The sequence below is a fragment of the Ammospiza caudacuta genome, chromosome 18 (assembly GCF_027887145.1).
Source record: "Ammospiza caudacuta isolate bAmmCau1 chromosome 18, bAmmCau1.pri, whole genome shotgun sequence".
Lineage (NCBI taxonomy): Eukaryota > Metazoa > Chordata > Aves > Passeriformes > Passerellidae > Ammospiza > Ammospiza caudacuta.
Genome location: NC_080610.1, coordinates 3,101,784 through 3,118,182, shown reverse-complemented (window position 1 = coordinate 3,118,182; position 16,399 = coordinate 3,101,784). Strand labels below are relative to the sequence as shown.

Below are 16,399 nucleotides of genomic sequence, written 5' to 3'. Positions count from 1 at the left end.
TCCCCAGCGCTCCTGGAGGCCGCCGGGCCCAGGGGTTACTCCAGCAGCCTGTCCCGGTAGGGCGTTCCCTGCACGCCGGGCTCGGTGGCCCCGCTGTTCCCGGGCCCGGCCCGCACCATGGCGCACCTGCTGGGCCACCGCGGCTGCATGGAGAGCCTGCGGGCCGACCTGCGCGACCTGCAGGCCGCCATCGCCGACGTGTGCTCGCGGGCCGGCGCCGTGCGCTTCCCCTCGTGGAAATTCCCCGACAAGGTGTCCTGCGAGCTGGACATCGCCGTGCTGCTGCAGCGCTACCGGCACAGCGACAGCGAGCCCGAGTTCAGCCAGCACGCACACGTGGTGCTGCTGGAGCTGCTCATTGACAGGTGAGAAGGGCAGCTGTGTGTCTGACCTGCCGAGTTATTGGTACAGGGCTTGCAAGGGTTGCAGGATGAAGAGAGAGACGAGAATGTTGACCTCATGTTCAGAAGGCTTGATTTATTATTTTATGATATATCTTACATGAAGACTATACTAAAAGGAATAGAGAGAAAAGTTCTCAGAATGCTGGCAAGCTAAGAATAGAAAAGGAATCAATAACAAAGTTCTGTATCCGGGCAGAAAGCAAGAACAACCCTGCCGTGAGTGGTCAGTAAATCCAAACATTCACAGAAGACCATCCACAGCAGCAGATAACCATTGTTTACATTTGTTGCTGAGGCCACAGCTTCTCAGAAAGGGGAAAAATCCTAAAGAAAGGATTTTTCACAAAAGATGTCTGTGACAAGTTATCCCAGTCCTGGAGGAGCTTTTGGGCGCCTCAGCACAGGGAGAACTCAAAGGTGTTAATTAGAGAGCATCCAAATGAGGGCTGAGGGTGAGAGCACCTGATGTGTTCAGCTGGAACAGAGAACACTGAGGTCAGAGCTCAGTGGGGCTGCAGCTCCTCCAGGGTACAGCTCTGATCTCTGTGACCAGAAATGGGATTCAAAGAGTGGCTGGAGCTGTGCCAGGGAGATTAAGCTGAATATCAGGAAAAGGTTCTTCCCCCAGAGGGTGCTCAGGCACTGAACAGGTTCCCCAGGGAATAATCAGCTGGGTTGGAAAAGACCTTGGAGATCATCAAGTGCAATCTGTGACATAACAGCACCTTATGAATTAACCCATGGCACCAAGTGCCACATCATGGCCCCGAGGCTGCCAGAGCTCCAGGAGCCTTTGGCCAATGCTCTCAGGCACAAGGTTGGATTGTTGGGGTGTCTGTGCAGGGCCAGGAGTTGGACTGGGTGATCCCTGGGTCCCTTCCAGCTCGGGATATCCCCTGGTTTTATGAAATCTTTTGGATGCTTTGTTCCCCGTGTATTTCCATAATGAGCAGTACCAGCACCACGGCCTCACGGCCTGCTGAGCTTTAAAACCCAACTGCTTTCCCTGCTTAGAGCTCCCAGCACAAACTAGCCACAAAGAAGCAGAGCCAGAGGTGGAGCAGATGGGACAGGCTGGTTAAACTGCCTCCCAAAACCTTGGAAACACTGGGACACAGCTGCATCGACAGCCCGGGGAGGCCAAAGCCCCTTTACAGTCTGAAATAAATACAGCTCTGGTTTGAAAGATGAGCCATTCCCACTGAGCTGTTGGGCCTAAAGTCAGGATTTACAGCAGCACAGGTACCCCAAATCTTTGGGGGGAGCTTAATCACAGCCTCTCAGAAGTGGCTGCTCCACACAGTGATCCACACCTGGGCAGTTCCAGGAGCACCAATGGCACCCTCCTGCATCCTGCTGCTGCAAATCCTGACTTTAGGCCCAACAGCTCAGTGGGAATGGCTCATCTTTCAAACCAGAGCTGTATTTATTTCAGACTGTAAAGGGGCTTTGGCCTCCCCGGGCTGTCGATGCAGCTGTGTCCCAGTGTTTCCAAGGTTTTGGGAGGCAGTTTAACCAGCCTGTCCCATCTGCTCCACCTCTGGCTCTGCTTCTTTGTGCTGGGAGCTCTAAGCAGGGAAAGGAGTTGAGTTTTAAAGCTCAGCAGGGCATGAGGCCCTGGTGCTGGCACAATGGAAATACATGGGTGTCTTGGTTTGGAAAGCCAGGAGTCTGCTAAGGAAGGCAGGAGCCTCTCCTGAAATGGAGAATGTAAACCCTCCCCACCCCTCTGAATTGCTATGAATTTTAAGGGGCTCTCAGGCAAAAATATGGGAGCAGGAAATAACAGTTCTTTAATAGGGAAGGAAAAAAGAAAAGGATAAAATAAACAATGCAGTACAGTAGAACAACAGTGACAGAGTCAGAACTCAACCTGACACCCTGTGGGTCAGGGTGTTGGTGGCAGTGCCATTGGAATTGTGGCTCAGCCCTCCTGCAGTGTCAGGGGTGGCTCTGCTGGAGCAGGGATCCTGTAGAGAAGGATGGATTCTTCCTCTGAAGATCCAGTGGGAGAAGAGGCAACTGCTGTTCCTCTGGGGAATCCAGTGCAGAAGCCGTGCTGGTGTCTCAGAACCTCTGGATTATATCTGGGTAGGAATGCTTGGCTCCTCCCTCTGGGCTCACATCTCCCAATGGGATGCTGTAGTTCTTACCAGCCATGAAGGGACATTCAATAGCTGTTATCAGCAATGTCCCCTCCCAGGGAGGTGTGAATGTGGTCACTCAGAGAGAGATAAGGCAAACTGCCCACTTGACAAAGGTAATCTGCCATACAGATGGGAATGGAAAACATCTTGCGTTGCAATCTTCAACAATGGGGAACAAAGCATCCCAAAGACTCCATAAACCCTGAGCTGGGAGGGACACAGGGACCATCACTCTGTCTGGGTGACGGGAGGGGTCCCAGCCGGCATTCCCACCGTGTTTCCCCTTTTCCCAGGCTGCTGCTGCTGCTGCAGAGCTTCACGGGCTACGCCGAGGCGCTGCTGAGCGGGCGGGCGGTGCCGGCGCCGCGGGGCCCGGGACCCGGCATGTCCGCGGGGCTCACGGCCAGGACCTTCTGGAGCTCCATGCTGAAACTCGGCGCCCTCTGCCAGCAGCTCCGCGACCAGGTGGGACATCTGGGTGGGACTTCTGGGGACTTCCCATGAGCTGAGTCACTCCCCTCCCCTCCACGGGTTTGGATCCTGGTGCTTCTCGCCATGCCAGATGAGCCAGATGTGCGTGCAGCCTCTGAGTGCTGCCCCTGTGTCACACATCTGTCCGCTCCCAGCCCGAGTCTCTTCCCTCCACTGCATCCCTCCTGCTCCAGGACCTCGGGATGAGTGAGCTGGGCTGCCTCCAGAGCTTGGGAAATGAATATTCTCCCACTGCCAAAATGCTGCGGCTCTGCTGGTCCCACTGTGGGTCTGAGCTGCCTCAAGACAGTGAAATAAGTGGTGGTAAAAACAACCTGTTTGGCATTTTATTTTCCCCAGAATGATCTTTCTCATGGAAAAGCCTCACAACAATCCAGGAGGGCAAATCCAGGGGTGGGACAGAAGGGATGGTGGGGAGCTGGGGAGGAGGTTTTGCTGCTGAGGCTTCCCCATGGTCACTGTCCCTTGGCTGCACTGCTGTCCCATCTCCACACCTGATTTAGGCTTTTATGGGTCATTTCCACTCTGATCCAGGCTCTGGTTTTGTTCCGTGCTCTCTCCCTCGGGAGAAGGGTTGCAGGTGGGGGATCCCCACACAGCAATCCACTCCACCCTCTGCTCCCCAGGTTGGGAAATGTCAGCAGGAGCACCTGAAAAGCATCTTGCCAGAAGTTCTGGAGTCAGGAACTGCCTCAGAGGATGCCCAGCCCAGTTCTGTGTGCCCAGATCCCAGTGCCCAGCCCAGGGCTGGCCCCAGCCCGGCTCTGAGCACCCGCAGTGTCCCCACACAGACCCCGGGGTCACCCCTGGGCTCCTGTGACAGCTGCTCCAGCGCCCAGGCCAGCCTCCACGAGGTGGGCAGAGCCATCACCAGCATCTGCCAGAGCCAGAACATCCCTTCAGCTCTCAGCAAGTTCCAGGAGGTGCTGGAGGACGGCACAGGGAGAAGGAACCTCTCTGCAGCAGACATGAGCTACTGGGCCTCGGAGCAGAGCAAGGACCTGTCCCGCATCAACAAACACCTCCAGGGGCTGCTGCAGCAGCTCAACCCCGTGAGGGCTGAGCTGGAGCAGATGGGCAAGCAGAAGGACAAGCTGCAGAAACAGGTTGAGGACTTTTCCAGGAAGCTGCAGGCAGAGAAGAACATCCAAGCAGAGCAGCAGAAGGCAGCTGAGCAGAGCCTGAAAGCCAAGGAAAAGGAACACTCCAAGGCTGTGGCCAGGCTGGAGGAGGAAAAGGATGAGCTCAGGAGAGGTACAGAGCTGTTCCCAGCTGTTCCCAGCATCCCCTCTGTCCTGGGCTGACACCCTCCCAGGCCCAGGGGCATTTGCAAGAAGAAGAACAGAGTCCATGGGCAAATTCTGGCCCCATCACCATAAGCAGGGCTTCTTGTAGGTGCTGGGGGATTTTCCCTGCTGTGAGCCCAGTCCTGGGCAGTGGGAGCTGGTTGTGTGTGTCCTGTCACTGGATGAAAACTCTTTGGTGTGGCTGCTTGCTGCCCCTTGGTTGGGTTGTTTTTGAGGAACTGATTAATGAGAAGGTTTTTGTGCTGGTTTAGAAGCTGCTCTGCTGGAGGAGCAACTCTCAGCCCTGAAGGAGGAGCTGGCAGCAAAGGAGGTGGCTGTGCAGGAGCTGGGTAAGGGGCTCACCCAGGGCTCACCCAGAGCTCACACACCCTCTCCCCCTGGCCTCACAAGTGTGTCACAGCCCTGCAGCCCCCAGCACCCCCAGACTGGGCTGTGGAGCTGTGGGGATGGGCAGAGGATGGGCCTCCTTCACAGCAGCACCCCAGCATCACCCAGTGCCAGAGAGGGCTGATGCTGGGGGAGGTTTGGGGGGCTCACAGGTTCCTGTCAGACCTGCCTCCCTTTGCCAGGGCCTGTGCAGGGCATGGGGTGCCCCTGAGCCACAGAATTGTGGACTGGTTTGGATGGGCAGGGATGTTAAAGCCCATCCAGTGCCACCCCTACCCTGGCAGGGACACCTCCCACTGTCCCAGGCTGCTCCCAGCCCCACTGTCCAGCCTGGCCTCGGGCACTGCCAGGGATCCAGGGTGGGCACCCTGTGCCAGGGCCTGCCCACCCTGCCAGGGAACAATTCCTCATTCCCAATATCCCATCCATCCCTGCCCTCTGGCAGTGGGAGCCATTCCCTGTGTCCTGTCCCTCCATCCCTTGTCCCCAGTCCCTCTCCAGCTCTCCTGGAGCCCCTCTAGGCACTGGAAAGGGTTCTTAAATTCTCTCTGGAGCCTTCTCTTCTCCAGGCTGAGCACACCCATCCCTCCCATCACCTCCATGCTCCTCCACCCTCTCTCCCCTGCCCAGCCTGGGCCATAGTGGCTGTGTCTCCCCAGAGCTCTCCAAGACCACCTTGCTGGAGGAGGTGAGGACCACAAGGGTGGCCAAGAGCCAGGTGCTGGAGCTGGAGGAGAAGGTGCAGGTGCTCACAGGCCAGAGGGACAGCCTGCAGCAGGAGCTCAGTGCCACCAGGGTGCAGCTGGAGCAGGAGCTGAGTGCCAGCAGGGTGCAGCTGGAGAAGGAGAAGGTCCATGTGGAGAGCCTGCTCCGGCACGAGGAGGTACAGGCAGAGCCTGGCAGGGCTGTGGGATGGGGGCACAGCCCCACACGGGCTCACCCCCAGCACAGTCCCTGCAGGCCAAGCAGAGCACCCTGCTGCAGCAGCTGGACAGCCTGGACAGGGAGCTGGAGGAGATGCAGGCCAGCCTGGGAGAGGCCGAGGAGGACAAGGCCCAGCTGGCAGAGCAGCTGGAGCAGAGCCAGCAGCAGAGTGGGAAACAGCTCCAGGAACAGCAGGTGAGTGCTGGTGCCCAGGTGTGGGACACAGCCTGTGTAGCCATGGTATTTTCTGAAAAATCCTTTCCTTAAGATTTTGCCTCCTGAGAAGCTGAGAGGCCTCAGGAAAAAAATGTAAACAATGGTTATCTGCTGCTGTGGAATGCAACAGGTGCATCTGTGATTGGGCTCATGTGCTTGTTTGTAATTAATGGCCAATCACAATCAGCTGGCTCAGACTCTCTGCCCGAGCCACAAACTTTTTATCATTCCTTCTTTTTCTATTCTTAGCTAGCCTTCTGATGAAATCCTTTCTTCTATTCTTTTAGTATAGATTATATAATATGCATAATATAATATAATATAATATAATATAATATAATATAATATAATATAATATAATATAATATAATATAATATAATGTAAATTATGTTATATTTTTTTAATGTAATATATATCATGAAATAATAAGTCAAGCCTTCTGAAACATGGAATCAGATCCTCATCTCCTCCCTCATCCTCAGACCCCTGTGAACACTGTCACAAGCCTGTGCCACAGGGCTGCCACAGACAGGCACACACTGCCCTGCCCACACCCACATCCAGAGCTGTCCCAGGAGGGGCACTCTGGGACCCAGGGTGGCATTGCCATATGGCCACATCCCTGGGGAAGAGGCCTCTCCCTCCACCCTGTGCCTGACAAGGCTCTGGTTGAGTCAGGGCAGAGGAGAGCAGCAGGAAGGGACATCTTGAGGTGTTTCCACATCTGCAGTGTTCTGTTCTTGGACACCCGGACATGCTCCACACTTTGTGGTTGGTGCTCCTGCTCCCAGCACACACAGGGATCTCACAGCGAGAACCCTGCACGTTGCCCATTTCCAACTGCCATGGGACATCCTCGTCATCAGGGAAGGGTGGGAGCCTTCCATGAGGGGCTGGGTCCTCACTCTTGCAAACTTCATCTCCTCCCTGCTGTGCCATGCAGGAGCTGCTGGACACACTGCAGCAGGAGAAGCAATCCCTGGAGCAATCCATCCTGGAGCTGCAGGCCAACACATCCCAGCTGCAGGAGCAGGCACAGGAGCTGAGGGAGCGGGAAAGGCTCCTGGTGTTCTTCCCTGATCTCCACACGCCCACTGAGATGCAGTTTGAGAGTAAGGGAGCAGATGGGTTTGTGCCTTGGGGTCTCCAGAGCTCCCAGGGGATCCTGCTGGCCCCAGACACTCCCACTGACACCCACGAAGGGCTCAGACCCTGTGTGAAGCTGTGACCATCCCAATGTGCCTCTGTGCATCCCACATCAAGGCCAGGACATTGAGCAGGGCCAGGACATGGCAGAGCTTCCCTTGCCCACAGGCTTGAGGTTCCTGCTGCCGCCGCCCAGGCTGTGCCACTGCTCCGTGCCCAGGGTGGGCACGAGGGGTGCCCACACCTCTGAGCAGACAGGCAGCAGCAGGCTGGGCTCTGTTGGATTTTGTCTGCAGGCAGTGGGAACTTAACAGAGGACATGAAGAATCAGCTCCAGGCCAACAAGATCAGGATTGAGGTGCTGGAGAGGGAGAACACGCAGCTGGAGGCTCTGCTGGCCAAGGTGAAGGCAGCAGCCGAGCAGGGCGTGCTCAAGGTGAGCTGGGTGTCCCAAAACCATCCCTGGCCCCCAGACATCCTTTGGGGACCCTGGGAGGGCCAAGCCCAAGCCCCTCATGCTGCTGGGAGGTTTCTCTGGTTTAACTGCTGTTGCCTGAGGTCCCCGGGGCTGGTTCCAGCTCCTTTCCATCATTGTGGCCATTGTGCCACCAGCTGTGGTGGCCAAGGTCCCTTGGATCTTGTGACTGGAGCTGAAGCTGGTGGGGGGAAATTTCACCTTCTCTTCCTTTCCCCAGCTCATCCCACAGGCCCAGCTGGGGTCCCAGCTCCTCAGGGCAGCCAGCAGGCAGGACAGTGGGTGAGTAGGAGCCAGAGGAAGGGGCTGGGGCGGGTTCCTGCCCTTCCTCCCCTGTAACTGCTCCCCCCTGCAGGCGGCTCAGCAGCGGGAGCAGCGGGGACAGCCCGGGGCTGCCAGGATGCATGGACAAGGGCTGGCACAGAGCTGCCAGCAGCCAGCACTCCAACAAACTCCGGGCAGAGCCCTCCCCCCAGGTCAAACCCTGCCTGTCGCTCCCAGTGCGCCGCCTGGGGCTCAGCCTGCCCTCGCTGCACACCGGGGCTCACCGCAAATAAACACGGATCACTCTGCATTTCCTGACACAGAAACTTCCACCAGCAGCACCTGCCCTGCCCACGGGACCTCGTTACTGGGTCTTGGTGCGTCAGGAAGGGAAAGCTGGGCTCTGCCTGCTTCCTGGGGGAGCTGCTCCAGGGACGTTGCTGGGCACTGGATCAGTCACCCTTGGCTACGCTGCTGCCGGAGTCCCCAGGAGAGCCCTGAGCTGATGCCAGGGCACAGTTTGTGCTAGCTCCTGCCAGGAACCATTCCCAAAGGGGCCTGGGATGTGGCCACACTTGGAAGAGGAAAGCAGAGCTGGCGTGGGATGAGAGGAGTCCAAACCACCCTCAGCCCATCAATACAGCCACAGCCTGGGAAAGTAATTCTCCCTCTATGAGCCCCGAGGGGCTGGGAACCACCAAGCCACTGGCACAGGCTGGCCCTGACCTCTGAGCTGCTTCCCCAGCACTATGAGCCCCATGCAAACCCCACAAAACCACACAGGCAGCCCTTGCTCCATGTTTAATAGGGATGGACACGTGCCACGTTGCAGCCATGGGGCAGGACCCAGGCAGGGCCCGTGGTGTGTCCCCAGTGACCGTGCTGGCTCTGCAGCTGGCTCGTGCCATCCTTTCTAATAAGTTATTATTATAAATAAAGCATCCAACCCCTCCCCTCCCACGGTGAGGCCGTGAGTCACCCACAGCCCTGCCAGCCCCAGCCCTGGCAGAGCTGTCACCCACCTCCCAGAGGGGCTGGCACTGCAGCCAGGCTCTGCCTACCCTGCCACGGCCACCAGCAAATAGACAAAAACCCAAGACTTAGAAAAAATGCTGTGAGCAGGGCAAGAGCACAGCAGGACCAGGGCTCTCCCTGCCCCAGCTCCCACCCCATTACACCCATGGGTGCCCCAAATCTTCCCTCCCCAACACTGCCCATCTGGACCCCCCACCCCACTACTCACACCCAGCAGGAGAGCCCAAAGTCCTTCCCTCTCCGAAGTCTGGGCACTGTGATGGGCACAGCCACACCAACCCTGCTGTGGCAGCAAGTGCCTCTCACTGGGCACCCCCTGCCCCCTCCCTGTCCCTGCAGCAGCCGTGGGTCTGTCCCTGGAGTGTGTCCTTGGGCCAGCTAGCTGTCCATGCAGCAGTTCCCTGCAAGGGAGGACAGACAGACAGCCTTGGCACAGGGAGCCTGGCAGGCTCCAGGTGCTCCCCAGGCTGTGCCCAGGGTCGGGGGGGCTCAGCTGAGTGCCAGGGCGGTTCTCACCGAGGATGTTGCGCTTGCAGAGAGGGCAGGTCTGCTGCAGCAGGAGCCAGGGATCCACACAGTCCCGGTGGAACTCGTGGGAGCAGGGCAGCACCCGCAGCCACTGCCAGCAGGGGAGGGAGGGCACATGTGAGCACAGCTGGGTGGTGGGACACAGCCCAGCCCCTGCCAGGGACACAGCCCACACCCTGCCAGGGACACAGCCCAGCCCCTGCCAGGGACAGAGCCCAGCCCCTGCCAGGGATAGAGCCCACACCCTGCCAGGGACAGAGCCCAGCCCCTGCCAGGGACAGAGCCCAGCCCCTGCCAGGGACAGAGCCCAGCCCTTGCCAGGGACAGAGCCCACACCCTGCCAGGGACACAGCCCAGCCCCTGCCAGGGATAGAGCCCAGACCCTGCCAGAGACACCCCAACCCTGCCAGGGACACAGCCCAGCCCCTGCCAGGGACACCCCAGCCCCAGCAGTGACCAAGGCTCGGCGCAGGGTGGGCTCCAGTCCCACCTGGCTCTTGTGGAACTGGTCCAGGCACACGGCACAGCTGTCGATCTCACAGGCGCGGCTCCGGGGCGGCTTCCCAGGGTGGTAGCGCCGCGTTTTCAGCGCCAGCAGCCGCCGCCGGATGTGCTGCTTCAGGTCCAGCTGCAGGGGGAGCTGAGGGTCAGAGCCCACCCAAACCCCGGGCACGGCACACAGCACAGGCATTGCCACATTCCCACCTCGGCATCCCGCTCCGACAGCTCCTGCCGCGACTGCCGCTGGGCCTGCACCATGACGCCGGTGCAGAGCAGCAGGGCGATCAGCAGGATGGTGTTCCACAGCTGCTGCAGGTACTTCTGTGGGGACAGCGCTGTGGGCACGGGAGCCAAAGCTCCCAGCCCTGCTCCCGGGCCTGCTCCCAGCCCCATTGCCAGCCCCATTGCCAGCCCCACTCCTGGCTCCGTTCCCAGCCCCACTCCCAGCCCCATTCCCAGCCCCACTCCCAGCCCCACTCCTGGCCCTGCTCCCAGCCCCACTCCCAGCCCTGCTCCCAGCCCCATTCCCAGCCCCATTCCCAGCCCCGCTCCCAGCCCCACTCCCAGCCTGGCTCCCGGCCCTATTCCCAGCCCCACTCCCTGCCTCATTCCTGGCCCCTCTGGAGCCCCAGTTCCATACCTGGACCTGCGAGCTGCTCTCCCCAGGGCAGATCACCCCCTGCCACTCTCCATAGAGGCCCCCTCGGGACAGGCCACAGGTGGACCAGAGTGTGAGGGTGACTCCCTGCAAGGCAGGACACGGCATTGCTAATGGCCACAGCAGCGTCCAGCAGTGTGAGCACACGTGTCCCGGAAGGAGAAACACTGCTGCTGCCAGCTGCCCTGTTCCCATGGGCTCCCTTCCCTTCCCTTCCCTTCCCTTCCCTTCCCTTCCCTTCCCTTCCCTTCCCTTCCCTTCCCTTCCCTTCCCTTCCCTTCCCTTCCCTTCCCTGTGCAGCTGCTCCCCATGGATTGGAGAAGTCTGGCTGGGCACAGTCATGCCCTGCTCTCCCACTGGCAGAATGAGGAAGAGGAGGACAGACAAACATACCAGGTTCTCCAGCAGCACTGCCTGGTACGTGATCTTGGCCGTGGCCCGGAGCCCACTGTGAGCAAAGAGCAAAGTGTCAATTCCATGGACACAGCAGGATTTGGGCACAGCTCCCCCATGCCAGGGAGCACCCCCTCCCCACAGGGATGGGCAGTGACCGAGGGGGACCAGAGGAACATGAAGGGGAGGTGACAGCAAGACCCTTCCTCCCCAGCTGTGGCCAGTGACCCTGCACAGGGCTCTTCCCCCCAGCCACGTGTGACACCATGGCAGCAATTCCAATGTCCCACATGTCAGGAGGACAGACAGGGTCCCACTGCTGCTGGTGGTGAGAACAAACAGCCACAGATGTTGTGGGGATGGTGGTATCATGACAAGAACCAGCCAATCTGGATAATTTCTACTGAGTCCTAAAGCTCTTGGCTGAGGCCACTTGCCAGCCACCACATGGGGACCCATGGAAGGGCTCCAGCCCTGGGGAAGGGCTGTATCTGACCCAGATCTCCCCCAGAAACACATCTCAGCCCCAGCTGGCCTTGGCATGGCTCAACCGCACCCCAGCAAACATGATGGGCTGAGTGAGAGGCCCCAGGGTGGAGGGCAGCCTGCTGGGGGACAAAGCAAGGATAAGGACAAGGCAGGGAGCAGGCAGGGGCCAGGCAGGCTCCAGCCCAGGCCGTACCGCAGCAGCGCTCCCAGCAGCCTGGTGACATTGTCGGAGGACTGGATGACGATGACGGGCTTGGCCAGCAGCTGGGACACGTCCAGCTGCAGCGGGAGGGAAGGCAGCGGTCAGCGGTCAGCAGAGCCCGCCCGGCCCCGCCCTGGCACTGCCCTACCTCACGGATGGCGTTCTGGTTCAGCGCCAGGATCAGCAGGGCAGAGGCTCCCAGCACCAGGGCTCGCTTCATCTGCAGGGACAGCGGGGACACGATCAGGGGACAGCGGGGCTGTGTCCCCAACAAGCTCCTGTCCTGCTGCAGGAAGCACCCAGCACATCTCTGCCATGGTGAAGGGTCACAAGGGACCCAAGAGGGGTCAGAAGCCGTCACCAAGCACAGACCAGGAGCCCCCAGATCAGGCCAGGAGACAGCCCAGGTGACACCCCTGTGGGTTTGTGACCTGCAAACACCACGGCAGCCCTCAGGGGACAGGGTCACACAGAGGGTCACCTTGGTGACAACGGCGGTGGTGAAGGACTCCTCCTTGGCACCCCGGGGGCCCTCGGCCGGCTCCTCGGTGCCCACGGGCACCACCCCGATCCAGCCATCAGCAGCGCTCAGCTCCGGCTCCACGTCACCCACCTGGGTACACGGCAAGGACAGGGAGAGCTGGGATGGACCCCAAGGCTCAGGGGACCCCCAAAGCACCCCCATGCCCCAGGGGTCCTGGGGACCCGGGCACAGTGTGGGGACAGGGACAGCAGGGGGGTAACACAGGGAAAACAGCCTGGCCTGCAGTGCCTCTGTGCTCCTGCGGGCACCTCCCCCCTGCTGCTGGCACACCCGAGCCGTGGCTGCCTGCCCTGGTCAGTCCCCAGTGTCCCTGGTGTCCCCATCAACCCCCCAGTGCCTCCCAGTGCCCTTCAGCTCCCACTCCTCCTCTGCCTCATTGCTTTCCCAGTGCCCGAGGATCCATTCCAGCACCCACCGGCCAAGAGTGACCCCTCACTCCCACTGACCGCTGCCCTGCCACTGCCCCCTGGTCTCCCAATGTCTCCGAGCTGCCACCGCCTCCCCCTCATCACCGCCACGCAGCACCCACCGCTGCCCCCTCATCACCGGCACCCAGCACCCACAGCTTCCCCTCATCACCGCCACGCAGCACCCACAGCTTCCCCTCATCACCGCCACGCAGCACCCACCGCTGCCCCCTCATCACCGCCACCCAGCACCCACCGCTGCCCCCTCATCACCGCCACGCAGCACCCACAGCTTCCCCTCATCACCGCCACCCAGCACCCACCGCTGCCCCCTCATCACCGCCACCCAGCACCCACAGCTTCCCCTCATCACCGCCACCCAGCACCCACCGCCTCCCCTCATCACCGCCACCCAGCACCCACCGCTGCCCCCTCATCACCGCCACCCAGCACCCACAGCTTCCCCTCATCACCGCCACCCAGCACCCACCGCCTCCCCTCATCACCGCCACCCAGCACCCACCGCTGCCCCCTCATCACCGCCACCCAGCACCCACCGCCTCCTCTCATCACCGCCACCCAGAACCCAAGTCCCCAGCCCCACACCCAGAATCCCCTCAGTGTCTCCCGGTGCCCCCAGCCCCCACCGTTCCCCTGCCCCCCAGTATCTCTCAGCGCCCTCCGGTTCCCAATTCTCCCCTCCCAGTCCCTGGCCGGTGCCAGCCGCACCCCAGCCCCGCTCGCCGTCTCCCCGCGCTCACCAGCACCAGGCGGCCTCGGATCTCCATCTCCTCCCGCTCTTCCCGCGGGCCGCCCCGGCCCGGCCCGGCCCGGCCGCCCCCCGCTCCCAGCACGGCCCCGCGCAGCGTGTACGAGCCGCCGGGCACCGCGCCCGCGCTGCCGGCCCCGCCGCCGGCCCCGTCCCCGTCCGGCCCCGCCGCCCCGGGCCCCGACACGGCCACCTCGACCCGCGCGGGGGTGGCGGGCCCCGAGCCGGCCCGGCCGAGCGCCAGCAGCGGGGCGAGCAGCGCCGCCCGCACCGCCGCCATGGCTGCGCGCCCCGCGCCCCGCAGCGCCCCCTGCCGGCGGGGAGGACCCGCCGCGACACACACCGCCCGCAGGGGGAGCCCGAGAACCCCGAGCGGGACCGGGAGCGGGACAGGGATCGGGACGAGGATGGGGACAAGGATCGGGATCGGGACAAGTACAGGGACAGGGACCGGGACAAGGACAGGGATCGGGATGGAAACCAGGACAGGGATCAGGACAAGGACAGGGATCAGGACAAAGACAGGGATCGGGATGGAAACCAGGACAGGGATCAGGACAAGGACAGCGATTGGGACAAGGACAGGGACTGGGACAAGGACAGGGATTGAGACAAGGACAAGGACAGAGATCGGGATGGGGACCAGGACCGGGACCAGGATCGGGATCAGGATAGGGCAGGGATGGGGACAAGGACAGGGATAGGAATCAAGACAAGGACAGGGACTGGGACAAGGACAAGGATCAGGATGGGGACCGGGACCAGGACAGGGACTGGGGCAAGGGCTGGGATGGGGACAGGGACAGGGATTGGGACAAGGATAGGGACAGGGATCAGGATGGGGACCGGGACAGGGATCAGGACAAGGACCGGGACAGGGATCAGGACAGGGACTGGGACAGGAATCAGGATGGGAACCAGGACAGGGATCGGGACAAGGACAGGAACAGGGATTGGGGTGGGGACAGGGATCGGGATGGGGACTGGGACAGGGACAAGGACAAGGACAAGGACAGGGACAGGGGTTGGGACAGTGATTGGGACAAGGACAGGGACCAGGACTGGGATGGGACCAGGACAAGGGCCGGGATAAGGACAGACACATGGATCAGGGTGGAAATCAGGACAGGGATAGGGTCTGGGGGGATGGAGATGGGGATGGGGATGCAGACCAGGATGAGGACAGAGAGCAGGAGAGGTGCAGTGACAGGGAGCAGGGACCAAGACTGAGACCGTGACAAGGACCATGCCCAAGCTGGACACTTGGCAGAGCAGGGACAAAAAAGGTGATGGGGACAGAGACCAGGATGGGAACCAGGAAGAGGACAGGGACCAGGAGAGGGACAGGGACAGGGAATTGGGACCAGGATTGAGATCTAAACACAGAAAAGGGGTGAGACTGGGATGGGAACCAGCACTGGGACAGGGAAGGGGCAGGGATAAGGACAAGGATGAGACCAGGATGGGAACAGAAACAGGAACCAGCTGGAAAACAGGAACAAGGAGAGGCACTGGAAGAACAACAGGAAGTTGGATCAGCACTGGGAAAAGGCCAGGACCAGGACTGGGATGGGAACAATGAGAGGGACCAGGAGGAGGATGGGAAACAGGAGCAGGGACTGGGAGTGGGAGCAAGACAGGGACGAGCACTGGGATGGGAACGGGAACAGGCGGCAGCAGCAGGACAGGGACAGGGATAAACTCAGGGACCAGGAAACCAACTGGCACCAGGAGAGTGACAGGGACAGGAACAGGCACGGGGACACAGATATCCACATCCCCATGCGTGGATACAGGGACACATGGGGACACAGGGACACGTGTGCTCTGGGGGAACAGGGACATGGGCAGCCACAGCCATGGCACAGGCAGGGACACGGGCACCCCTGGGTGACATGGACACACACCAACACCCGAGTGCCCAAAACACAACAGCCCCCTGCACCGGACACCCCCCAGCACCCCCAGCCTGGCAGCCTCCAGTGCCACATCCTGACCCTGGGGTACCCCATCCTGACCCTGGGTGCCCCATCCTGACCATGGGGTACCCCATCCTGACCCTGGGTGCCCCATCCTGACCCTGGGTGCCCCATCCTGACCCTGGGGTACCCCATCCTGACCATGGGGTGCCCCATCCTGACCCTCGGGTGCCCCATCCTGACCATGGGGTGCCCCATCCTGACCCTGGGGTGCCCCATCTGACCCCTGGGTACCATATCCTGACCCCTGGGGTGCCCCATCTGACCCCTGGGTGCCCCATCCCGGCCCTGCTGTGGCCACGTGTGCCCAGCCCATGTGCCTCCGGGGGATTTGCTGGCTGGATTAGCTGTGGCATGGGCCCAGGCTGACCTGCTTTTGGCAGGGGCCACGCCGGGAACGGGGCTCAGGGCTGTGGGACCCGGGTTCCCGTGGCTGCAGGGTGCCATGGGATGGGTCTGGGTGTGTCCCCGTGTCCCTCGTGTCCCCATCCAGGTTGAAGTGCGGGGGTGTAATCACAGGGTGGGCACGTCCCTCCTCCCAGCCCGAGCCGGTTTAACCACACGGTGAAACCCCGATTGCAGCGGGTCTGGCTGTGCCATAAACAACAGCCAGGAGCATGGCTGGCTTGGGAGCAGCCCGGAGTGTGGGGACACTGTGGGTTTGTGGGGGGAACACCAAAATGGCGCCTGGGGTGGCTCCTGCCAGAGCTGCCCCACGGAGGGGACATAGAGGGGTGTGAATGCTCTGTGGAGCATCCGTAGGTTTGTGGGATATGTGTGGCTTCCTGGGCATCTGCAGCTCCAGGGGACATTTATGGGTCACAGAACACGCATGGCGCCATGGGACATCTATGGGTCCCTGTTCCAAGAGACACACATGACTCCATGGCACATAAATGGCTCCTTGGGACATGCACAGATGGGACACAGGTGGCTCTGTGAGACACCCACAGCCCTCAGGGACGTGGTTTCATGGGATGTTTCCATGGGTTATCCATGGACATGTATAACTTCACAGGACACCCATGGGACATCCACAGCTTCATGGGACAAATAGGGTTAAATAGGGTTCCATGGGACATGCAGAGCTCTCTGGGACAACCATGTGTCCATGGGGCACACGGGGCTCTG

General features: G+C 60.8%; 2 protein-coding genes and 1 pseudogene across 2 annotated transcripts; 2 read left to right on the top strand and 1 right to left on the bottom strand.

Moving 5' to 3' along the window:
• The first annotated feature begins 117 nt into the window (after positions 1-117).
• Positions 118-369, top strand: LOC131565829 (coiled-coil domain-containing protein 157-like). The gene has a single exon (XM_058816893.1). It carries the CDS (start codon positions 118-120, stop codon positions 367-369), a length of 252 nt encoding a protein of 83 aa, XP_058672876.1.
• A 3,014-nt stretch (positions 370-3,383) lies between these two features.
• On the top strand, positions 3,384-8,073 carry LOC131565828 (coiled-coil domain-containing protein 157-like; annotated as a pseudogene).
• A 936-nt stretch (positions 8,074-9,009) lies between these two features.
• Positions 9,010-13,569, bottom strand: RNF215 (ring finger protein 215). Its single transcript, XM_058816872.1, has 10 exons — positions 13,282-13,569; positions 12,051-12,182; positions 11,718-11,789; positions 11,561-11,646; positions 10,879-10,933; positions 10,468-10,572; positions 10,032-10,148; positions 9,817-9,954; positions 9,315-9,417; positions 9,010-9,199 (listed from the first exon to the last, which is right to left on the bottom strand). Exons 1-10 carry the CDS (start codon positions 13,567-13,569, stop codon positions 9,177-9,179), a joined length of 1,119 nt encoding a protein of 372 aa, XP_058672855.1. The 3' UTR covers positions 9,010-9,176.
• Between the last annotated feature and the right edge of the window lie 2,830 nt (positions 13,570-16,399).

Excerpts from the sequence above, each read along its gene's own strand:
- LOC131565829 (XM_058816893.1), top strand. The coding sequence starts at position 118 with ATGGCGCACCTGCTGGGCCACCGCGGCTGCATGGAGAGCCTGCGGGCC.
- RNF215 (XM_058816872.1), bottom strand. The coding sequence starts at position 13,569 with ATGGCGGCGGTGCGGGCGGCGCTGCTCGCCCCGCTGCTGGCGCTCGGC. Across the intron at positions 12,183-13,281 it reads TCCGAGGCCGCCTGGTGCTG|GTGGGTGACGTGGAGCCGGA; the intron begins GTGAGCGCGGGG and ends CCGTGTACCCAG. Across the intron at positions 9,955-10,031 it reads TGTCGGAGCGGGATGCCGAG|CTGGACCTGAAGCAGCACAT; the intron begins GTGGGAATGTGG and ends CTCCCCCTGCAG.